The 10819-nt window shown below is 50.8% G+C and overlaps 3 protein-coding genes across 3 annotated transcripts; 1 reads left to right on the top strand and 2 right to left on the bottom strand.

The window, feature by feature from the left end:
• Positions 1 to 1122: 1122 nt before the first annotated feature.
• TRIREDRAFT_105520 (fungal specific transcription factor domain-containing protein) lies at positions 1123 to 3500 on the top strand (the record flags this gene model as incomplete). Its single annotated transcript, XM_006963833.1, has 5 exons — positions 1123 to 1166; positions 1323 to 1426; positions 1494 to 2359; positions 2421 to 3178; positions 3239 to 3500. 5 exons carry the CDS (start codon positions 1123 to 1125, stop codon positions 3498 to 3500), a joined length of 2034 nt encoding a protein of 677 aa, XP_006963895.1.
• A 1077-nt stretch (positions 3501 to 4577) lies between these two features.
• On the bottom strand, positions 4578 to 5294 carry TRIREDRAFT_58699 (uncharacterized protein; the record flags this gene model as incomplete). The annotated part of the gene is made up of 1 exon (XM_006963655.1): positions 4578 to 5294. The coding sequence occupies one exon, from the start codon at positions 5292 to 5294 to the stop codon at positions 4578 to 4580; it is 717 nt and encodes a 238-aa protein (XP_006963717.1).
• Positions 5295 to 8032: 2738 nt separating this feature from the next.
• Positions 8033 to 10354, bottom strand: TRIREDRAFT_105518 (uncharacterized protein; the record flags this gene model as incomplete). The annotated part of the gene is made up of 4 exons (XM_006963654.1): positions 8033 to 9737; positions 9798 to 9917; positions 10001 to 10156; positions 10224 to 10354. The coding sequence occupies 4 exons, from the start codon at positions 10352 to 10354 to the stop codon at positions 8033 to 8035; spliced, it is 2112 nt and encodes a 703-aa protein (XP_006963716.1).
• Between the last annotated feature and the right edge of the window lie 465 nt (positions 10355 to 10819).

Below are 10819 nucleotides of genomic sequence, written 5' to 3'. Positions count from 1 at the left end.
CGGTTCTTCTCTTTTGGGCAGCTTGCTGAGACTGGTCCAATGATTCAGGCAAGTCTCCTGCTTTGCACATGCTTCATGCCACAAGGGGCAGTTTTCGATGAATGTCTGTCAGAGGCAGCGGCTGGACTTGGTTCTTGTAGGCACTTCGGGGTCCATGCTTTGCTCCAACGCTGTTGGTTCGAACGGTCGTTGTCTCGGGTCAAGTATACCTTTGGACAACATCGTGGAGCGTTAGCATAAGAGACTCCAGGCAACGAACCAGCTGCCACTGATTGCCATCTATCGTCACCTTTGTGAGTCCCTGCTTTACAGCTCTTGACTAAGCGCATCAACGGCTCCCCTCGTCTCCATCTCCATCTCCATTTTCATCTCCATCTCCATCACGGCCCCAAAGTCTCTGTGGCCTCCCAGCTGTGGCATTACCAATCCGCGCCGCCTCGGGCAAATCTCCTGTGCTCGTGTCAGAATTCAGCGCAAAACCCCCCCCCCCCCCCCCCCCCCCTTCAAGGGATCGGTCCAGCTCACCTCTGCCTTGCAGGATCTCGACAGCAATATCAGAAAGGCTCTGTAGGATCCGCCCCAGTTTTTGCTTCGTTTCTTCCATCGTGGTCTGACGCCATGCGTCACCTCGGCATTATCAGCTCGGCTAAACCGTGGCTGATCCACCTCGGCGCCGCTTAGCGCAGGCTCGGACAGGCCCGCCTGAGCGAAACCTCCGCTGAGTCAGCACTGACAACCCCGAGCCTCATCTTTAAGCCGGGCATCTTCGGACTTGGGAGATACGAATAGGCTATGCCGGCTTATCAGATGAATGACAGAGCAGGCATCAACTACTTCCGAGACCCTCCAACATGTGTGTAATGATGCGGGAAAGAAATCAATAATTTGTGCATGTACGAACACGAAGGACGGTTGCAATCAAAGTTCACCACCTTGGCTCATCAGGCACGATTAGAAATCTCCTGGACAATTCGATAACAAACGACAAGACGCAGCAGGTGAGGAGGTAACCGGAACATGGTTGGAGAACGCCGTGCTTGTGACGCTTGCTATAAGCGAAAGGTAGGGGATACCTTCGCCTAATTTTATTCACCGTCTTCCTTGTTTCTCGCGTTGCCACACATGGACCTCCCCAGAGGCTGGATCTGGGAGAGGAAATGGTCAGGGTATCTCCATCAACTTGGAATTCTACTTGTACCTCCTCTCCTCCTGTCCGATCAACAAACTTGACTCCCTCCAGCCTATACACCCTTAGGCCCTACCAGCAGTTTTGTGCCGTATGCGCTCAAGACCATGCACTGATACCTGTTGGGTGGTGTTAGATCCAATGCGATCGATCCGAGTCCGATCAAGTATGCAACTGGTGCCGGCACCACAATCTGGACTGCACACTTAACCGAATCCGGGGCAGGAAGAAGAAGGCCAAGTGAGTCCTTGTAACATTGTCACACGGCCCATTAGGGAGGTGACTTTTCGTACATCCGCTGACAAAGACTGCCGCGGCAGAAGCTCAACCGAGAGCATTGTCAAGCGCCTCGAGCGAATAGAGCAGGGCATCGCCAGAGCAAAGGCTATCAAGCAGGGCACCCAGATACATGTACCTCCTGCAGCACCTCCTACAGCACCTCCTACAGCACCTCCTATAGCATCTCCCGCAGTCCCTCCCGCAGCTTCTCCCGCAGCTTCTCCCGACGTTCCTAGCATCTATCAGCGGAAGATCACCCACGGTCGGTGCACTATCTGTAGAGCCAATGGCCATTCCCAATCGTCCTCGTCGTCTCGACAGCTCGGCGCCACTCCTCTTGGCCAAGTCTGGTTCTCCGGTCAGAAGTTTGCCGCTGTCTGCTCGCGGAATGGTATTCCCCATTTCACTTCACTTGGAGAACAATGGATCTACTCTCGAACTGGACTATGGCCACGATTCCACAACGACGACACCACCTCTCCACCCAGCGACATCACTGATCAAACGCCCTCCTATGCCCCAACCTTTGATATATACAACAACCAGACGACGCAGCCTCAGACAGGGGCACTTCCCGACAAACGCATAACGTTGGCACTACTTGACCTTTTCACATACAATGATTTCCGTCTCGTCTTCCCTGTTGTGGATCATGAGCTTTTCCAGGAGACCATACGGCTAGCGTACGACTCGCCGGACGAGAATCCCACAATACATGTTATTGGCAGCAAGGCTTGCGTTCTTGCTTTCCTATCCGTCACCGGCCATCATTTCCGAGACGAAGCAGCCGCCAAGTTGATTGACACCGATGCTTGCGCAAGGCAGGCACAGCTAATGATATCAGACTTTGTTGAGGATGCAAGCTTGACGACTTTACAAGTAATGGTCATGCTAGTGAGTCATTGTTGTCCTGAATGTGATAATCTTTTTCGTGGTCATGTCTAACTTTCTCTAGCTCCTTAATGAGACACTCTGCGGTCATTTGCAAGCAGCGTGCATGTATCACGCCATAGCATGCCGTACCGTCTGTGTCTTGGGAGGCCATACCATGGTTGGCGACCCCCCTAAAGATCGCAAACTCACTGTTGAGGAGCTGGAGGAGCGTCAGATCCGCATACTGTTCTGGCTTTGCTATCTTTTTGACAAAGACATGGCCCTGAGAAATGGCCAACCCCCCATCATAAGCGACGAGTTTTGTGACCTTACGCTTCCGCAAGAGTATCTGGAAAACCGCTTCTCCAGCGAAGCCCTGACAGCCACAAACGCTTCCCAGAGGCCATTCCTGCCGAATGATCTCCGACTGAGTCTCCTCAAGTCAAAGGCTGTCAGTGCTCTTTACTCTGCCGGTTCCCTACGCAAGTCGGATGCCGAACTCCTCCGTACCATCCGTGAGCTGGACGAGGACTTGGAGAACTGGCGCGCTTCCATCCCGCCTGAATACGCCCCTGCGCTATCCGTCAGCAAACACGTCAAGCTGGCTGATACTCTGAACAAGACTACCAGCATGCTTCATATTGAGCTTCATCTAGACTACCACTATCTTTTGAACATCATCCATTGTGCCAGCGGCCGGTGTGTGGTTGACTGGAGCGAGTCCGGCAAGGAAATGATCTTTGGCTTACAGTCCAGCCTGGACTTATCCGTCGAGGCTAGTCGATCGACTCTCATCTATCTGAGGGAAACTGCGCCCCGACTGGCTGGCGAAGCGTTCTGGTAAGCATGCTATGATTGATCTCTTTCTATGGACATATATCTCCTAACGTTAGGTGCTAGGGTCTTCATCTTTTATCCCGTATCTGCTCTCTTGAGCATCTTCTTCAACATCCTACGGAATCCTCTACACGAATACGCAGAGAAAGACGTGGAGCTTCTGGCGTCGGCTACAACACTCATTCGAAGCATGCCCATCCATCGAGTCACGACCCATGAGCTCGAATATCTCCGGAAAATGGATGCTTTCATCGCGGAATTAACCCGTCTTAGCAGAGCAGCGATTGAAAAGGCAGGGCTGGAGAATGGTGCCATAGGGCAATAGACTTCTGTGACTGTATACGCATGTTGGGTACGGAGCCATTCGTTCATTCGTTACGGTATGAGAACTATGACATGATAGATATTGGTAGACATAGACTCCTTCATATTGAGGTATGAACGTCAATCTTCGACTCCTCATATGTTTTTTTCTTATGGCCATGGATCATTCTCAAACGTGTCCAGCAGCTGCTCTGTCATGAATATGATGAAGCTAGGAAGTGTGATTTGGACGCACATTTCTTGACGCCGGCACGGCGAGATGACTTACAGAGTTATCTGGGGCTGTTGGAGAAGTGACCTGAGCTGGGACCAAGTATAACGAGTAGTATTTGTATGTATTTGTCTGATAATAGTCTCGAGTTACTACTTTGGGTGTTTTGATATACTATCAAGATCTTATATAATGTCGTCGAAACATCAAGGCCTCGTTCTGGGAGAAATACTTGTCTGTTACCTCAATGGTCAGACTCCTTACAATTTTCAACTAGCTTCATATTTAATCACAGGACTGGCAATGAACGTTTCATTGCTTCCTCTATAACTTTGATCTGGATAATATTTCCGTGTTCCAGCACACACTAAGCGATGGGAATACGTACACAGCCCGAATGAAGCTTGAGATAGAATGGGCAATAGTAAAGCAACGTAGGCTCGATCTTCATTTCACTAGTCACGGCAAACGGTATACCTGACTTTGCCGGCTTCTACATTAAGCGCTTCAGCGGCAGAAAGCTCTGCTTCTTTCAAGACATGGCGCGATGCAGCCCTCCACCCAATTGATGCCGAGCATATCGAGGTAAATAGATACAGATGATGATGTTGCAATCACATGGCCATTACGTTCTACAGAATACAAGGAGATGTTATGAAGAGCAAGAAGCAAGTTGAAGAATTAGTATAGTGTAGGCTTTCTAGAGTTATACAAGGAAGTTTATCCCACGCCAAATGATGCCATCGCTCAAGTCGTGTAAGAGCAAACAATACAACGCACGTATCCCAATCAGACCCCATGATGCAAATGCCCTCGTTGACAAAAGGAAGATGTGTATAAGAATCGTGGCTCTGGATAGCAAACCCTCTAAGGAGTTGCAACAAACTTTTGCTCGCCGCTGTTTCGCTCCACGCTGCCATATTCTCCCGCAGAAGGTCGATGCTTTCGTCTCTCCAAAAACTCCAACCCAGCAAGAACAGTTGTCGTAAGCTGAACCAAGAAGAGAGGAATCAGGTTATACTGCCACCCACGCATAACTCGCAGGTGATTTTCGATATCGCTCCTCTGGCTGTCGTCGGCAAGGTCCAGCTTCAGCACAGCCGCGAACCAATTCTGCGGCGTCCACGTATCGAGGGGATATTTGTGGTTGCCAGTCGTCGAGGCAATCTTCACATCGATCGTCTGTCCCTTGTGCGCATTCGTGACGGAAAAGACATATCCAAGGGATCCGACAGTGAGCATCAGGCCCAAGACGAGAATGACGAGCCAGATGCCGTAAAGCAAGGACGTGAATCTCGGTCCGAGTATGCTGGGCCGGCTTCGAAGCCAAAGAGTGACGATACCCCCAAAGCCAATCAGGACGATTGCCGTTCCCGCCGCGCCGTTGCTGGAATGGCCTTGGTCGACGAGGAAGTGCTTCGGTTCGCCGTAGAGATCGAATGTCGAGCCGTTGAAGTTGACGGCAAAGGTGCCGCTGGCGGTGTTGTGAAGCCATGCCACCATGCTGGTGATGAAGGCCAGCTCAAGAACGGCATCGACCATCAGCACGCCCAGGGCGATGCAGAGAGCGGGAAAGTACGCCATCTCTGACTTCTTGTTGGAACAACAGTCTTTGCTGTTCACCACGGTTGGCTATTGGGCAGTGGGTGAAGAAAGAGCAAGGCCCAACATAGTCCAATAGCATAACCAGGCATCGTAGACTTATATTCACGACTTCAACAGTTCTCCCGTGCCTCGATTCGATAGCCCAGGCGTAGACGTCGACTATGATGTTAGTGCTGACTGGGTGGAATCTGAGTCGGAGGGAGACCCCAACCGAGCCAAACAAACAACACGGAGCATGCCCTGCTAGGCTCACAAGCAACGGTAAGGCGCAGACAAACAGTTGACACAACATAACCAAGAAAGCCAAGTAGCGGCTGAACCCAACGTCCCGAAGGATTAGGTGTGGACTCTCGGGATCCGCCCAGAAGGGGTTGTATTACAAAATTTCCGCAATTTGCCTTGTCTGTGTAGGAGGGCTGATGGGCCTTGAAAGGGCAGTGCCGCATGATGAGGTTGTCCAGGGTTGAGGGATCTCTTGACTATTATGACCCCCAACTTACAGAGTTGCTGCTGATTGTGACAAGACATGGGCAACGGACAACAACGCTAAGCCCTGCTCAACCCATCCTCAATCCCCGGAGTCGGTGCTTGATGCCGTTTGTAGCATTCGACTTTCGTAGTGTTAATAATGATGACGCTCTTCACCGACTGCTGGTTTATTTATACAGATGGCTGTTGACACGAAGGAGCGCCGCCTTGCCTATTTAGCTGCGTTCTCCCGCCAACTCGCATAGCTGTTGGCACCCGCTGTACAAATTGGGCCACTCACAGCTGGAGCATTTCATGTTGGACGGAAATCCGCATGCATTTGCGGGCTGGTTGGTGTATGGATGCAGCGGTTTCGCAGTTTTACGTGATACATGGTTGAACACTGTTGGTAGCCTTGTGGCTCAGAACCCCAATCCTGCGACTTTGTGCAACAACGCTCGTCTTGACATGTCACAGACTGATCCCGGGGGAACCACACCAAAGCTGAAGATACGAATCCTTTGTGAGGATCGGCTTAGAATGCTCAATCTCGGCTCGTCCGTTTCTGGGCAAACAGATGACTGCGCGGGCTGCTCCGCATCTTGGGCTGAAATGGAGGTAACCAGGTTGGAGGCATGGAGCGGCCCGTAGAAAACAATGGTGCCAGCGGTAGAAACATGTAGGCTGTCAGGAGAAGAGAACTTTGGCCACTTCGACAGGGGGTTCTGCGTAGGGCGACGGCTTATGGTACAGCTGACAAAAAGTGGGAGCTGACTGCTATAAATAAGGTATCATGTGTAACGTGTAGGATCTCAACTCAGAACGACAGCTTACGCATGCTTGCTCTTCCAGAAGGGACAAGATGAACCTCCCAGGGAGAGTTTATTGCTTTTTGCGAGTTCTCATGGTAGCATGATCTGTTTTATGGCTTATAAGCGACCTCTAGAGGGAGAAACTTTGCTTTTACCTAAGGTAGTATTATACCAGCATATGCCATGCACCCACTGCCTGAACCGAACGAATCCCATGCCCAATCCTCATCAATCGATACGCATGTCAAAACTTTGCACCTTGTGGTTCGTTACGTGCGGAAGTCTCCAGTTATTAGCCCACTTCGACTGCATTGCTTATTCCCATCCCGTATCTGCGGATGATACCCTATTTTACATGGTCTCAACATCATTAGACTCGACTCCAACATGTTGCTTGACTCTTCACTTGCCTCGGTTCGTTCACCCTGTTCCCCCCTTACCCATAGCCAGGGAACCAAATACAAGCAATTTGTGTCATCGATACCATTCCATACTACTATCCCCCTCAAGATACCCAAAGCCGGGTACAGGGCATTCATACAATATACAAAGAGCCACAACAGACAACTCAGCCACGCAACCTGCCAACACAGCACGGGAACACAAGGTTGTCTATAAGCTTTTGAGGCCTTATTAACCGCATTCGGCAATACATGGACAAGCATTGACTGGAACCGGACAGTCGACGTTTGGTAAACTGCTAAGCCCCTCGGATGTTGGGTGCTGCCGTACGACACAATTGTAGCACGGCATTGGAACAACAGCAATGTCCAGCCAGACGATGATTAAGTGCCTGACTGGACCGTAAGAGTCGAATTTTAGTAGACTTTAGAGATAAATCATATCTACTAGGATGTTAATCATCTTGATAGCTCTCTGAGTTCGCTTCGTCCCGTATCACATACACGGCACGGCACAGTTACTTATTGTATGCCTAAACGGAGCACACTTACCCTCTATACAGAGCGACGACAGCACCGTACGTTCCTGACACTCTCTTTCTTACTGAATGAGACTATTGTAGCATAAGCTAGCAAAATAACTCTTCAAGTAGCCTAAGTCAGGATCGACGCTGTTTAGGAGCAATGACGACACCCGGAGGATCATGTCCTCTGATCGTCCTCTAGTGCTCTAAGCCGCCACGGCTTGTAAAAATAGAATTGCCTCTTGGGCGATGTTCGTAGAATGCTACCATATCAGGCAATCGAGCAACAAGCCCCTTGCATAACAGGTTGATCATCGCGGCTTGGTCGTTGATTAACTTGCCACGAAAGTCGCACGCAGCTGTGAAGTCGAGAGCCTCACCGTTTCAGAAGACAGTCCAGAATCACAAATCATCGCTCCTTGACATCGTTGTGCTATCAGCTATCAACCATGATACATGTACACTGATAAGTTACAAAATATACAGACAAGTTCATCCCCCAATCTTACAACTCAATGTTCTTTGTGCTTTTTCCTCTGCCGCCGACTCTCCGCCGACAAACACTCCTGTAGCCTCTCCACCAGCTTTTCCAGTATCCATTCGCTCTCCCCCTGGCTGCCCATCAGAGGATTCCGATGGCCAACCCACGACCATTTCGAAACCTCCCCACTGGCAGACTCTGTGGTGTCTGAGCTGCCCTGGTTGGTCCCCTTCACCTTCGCCTTGCCGTGCGTTTGCGGGTTGTGCTCGTCCTCGCCAATCAGCTTCAGATACCACGCCCATTCGTCAAAGCTGTAGTTGTGAGTTTTCGACTCCTTCAAGTGCTTGGCAACTGCTCGAATCTCGGAGATGAGCAAGAAATGAAAGTCAGCCCCGGTGGGAAGCTTGTGCTCCGCATTGCGAAGCTTGGAGAGCGAACGTCGAACTTTGGTGGTGAAGCTCGATGCGTGCGATTCACGGCGCGGTTGCTTTGGACGGCCTCTCAACTCCTCCTGCTCATCCCTTTCAGACTCTTCCGCATCTTCTCTCTCTTGTTCTGAGAGATCATCTTCATTAAGCTCTTCCATCACGCTAGCCAACCTCTGAAGGTGGTGTCTCTTCGAGTCCACAACTAAGGGGGTTTCGGTGTCGTAATGGGTATGGAAAAACTTGCCGAGAGTCATTCTGCTGATTAGATGCTTGAAACTCGCCATGTAATCCTCTTCGCCCGGAAGAATAGTAACATTGCCTAGCCGGATAGTGCTGTCGCGAATGATCTTTACCACAGTGTCCCCTGCATGCGAGATGAGCACCGTGATGGTCGGTAGCGCCATGAGAGACCAGAACACGAAGAAGGCTTTCCCGGCGTTGGAAACTGGGGTAAAGTCGCCGTAGCCGATGGTTGTATATGCAATAAAACAGAAATAAAAAGAGTCAAAGTATGACCAGTCTTGCCAGCGCTTCTCTGCGTGCATGAAGACCACGGCGCCCACCATCCAGAATACCAACCAAACAAAGGCAGATATGCCTAGGGCCATCCATTTTCTTCGCGTGGAGGTCATGGCTTGTATTTTGCGCATGAGGGCAAATTCTGCTTTGCGCCGCTCGTATTCGTTGCTTAGACTCTTATCCGTGGGCTCACGTGGCAGGTCGACCCCGTCTTCGATAGGCTCGAGGATGTCGTCGTTCCCTCTTCGAGCAATGGTTCGAAGAGTTCTCCTCCTCCTCTTTTCCTCCATTCGTGCTAGAACCCTGCGCTTGCCGCCATCCATTGTCAAGTTTCTCACAGACCCAATGACCAAACCTAGGCTTATGATCCCGACGATAGCGTATGGAATCATCAACGCCCTTCCGAGGTTTGTCGTCGGGGTAAAGTCGCCGAACCCAACGGTGAAAAGAGTGACGTCTGCCCAGTACACAGTGTCGAGATATCCCCATCCTTCGATTTTGCTGAAGACGAGGGCACCGACGTGGAGATAAAGGAGCAGTGAGATTGTCTGCAGCATGAGCGTGCGTTGGCTCATGGTGAGGATGAAGTCCTTGGGGTAGTGGCCTTTTAAGGCACCCCAAAAGGTGATGCTCATGATGGTTGCAATGATGAAGTAGAGAATGGCTGCCCATATGCCGTAGTAAAACGATTGAGACCATATGAGATCATCTTTCGGAAAATCGAGGTCTTCAGTGAGAGGTCCGGCACCAGTGCAAAGCAGGCAAACCAATACAATGGCTGAGAAATACCTGGTACAAGCAGCATTAGCAATGTTGTGTTTGACTGTCGAAGGAAAGATGTGCTTTTACCATCCGACTATGGTAATGGGCTGTGCAATGCCGAAACGAATTCGTCTTGCCATGTTGAAGAGTAGGAACAGATTGGATATCAGGGCAATCGCCAGCTGGACAGCGTTGATCGCCGTAAGCCTGTAACACGCAAGGTCAACATCTACTTCATGGGCAGCAGCTGGTGAGACTGCCCAAATTATGTGGATGGATAGGGGGCGTACCATACAGGATCACCGACGTAGATGGCCTCGTCGGGATCCTCTGAAACAAGCTTCTGCCTCCATGGCGCAACCAAAGCACAGATACTGAACGCTGAGGCTACGGGGCCTAGCGTACCAGCAACCATGGGGAAGACAGAGGAGAGGAACCACCATCGCCTGGATAGCCCAGTGTTAGCAGATGTGCGACTGTACCTTGGCCACCACTTTCCACTGAGATGCTTACGTGGGCTGGAGATGAGCCTTGTCGTTGTCGATTTTCGGCTTGCCATGGCTGTAGGGCTCGTTGAGTTGAGACTCTGGGTCAGTGTTTCCGTGTGCATCGCCATCTCGTCCGGCGCGCTGTGGTGGCGACATTTATGCGGCTCTGGTTCAATGTCTCGGCGGTGAAGATGCGCGCTGGCATTCTCTGTAAGAGAGGCGGGACGATCGTGCTACCTCGACATGAAAAACAGGTATGTCTTATTAGTTGGTGCTTGAGCCAGTTTGCGTTGAGTGAGTCGGTCGACAGTGGGTGGCCATTCAGCGCAACTGTTTGAAGGCGACGATTGAATTGCAAGTAGTAACACTGGTGGATTTGGCGTGGATGGTTTTGAGGCAAGGAGGTACTAGGTAAGTGTCTTAGAGCTGGATTCCCGTGTTGTCGGACGGATGATGATGCGGAACATGAGCTCGCTTGGAGGAGCGGCTGGAGCAGCGCTTTCATATGTCTTGTCCTCTTGGCAGCAATTCTCCACGATCATGAAACAGAGATTTGAGCGATGCAGGATTGATGTGCAGAGATGACGTCGTGAGACGGCTCTAGCGGCAGCTGAGGAGTTG

The sequence above is a fragment of the Trichoderma reesei genome (assembly GCF_000167675.1).
Source record: "Trichoderma reesei QM6a unplaced genomic scaffold TRIREscaffold_5, whole genome shotgun sequence".
Classification (NCBI taxonomy): Eukaryota; Fungi; Ascomycota; class Sordariomycetes; order Hypocreales; family Hypocreaceae; genus Trichoderma; species Trichoderma reesei.
This window is presented reverse-complemented; position numbering and strand designations above follow the sequence as displayed.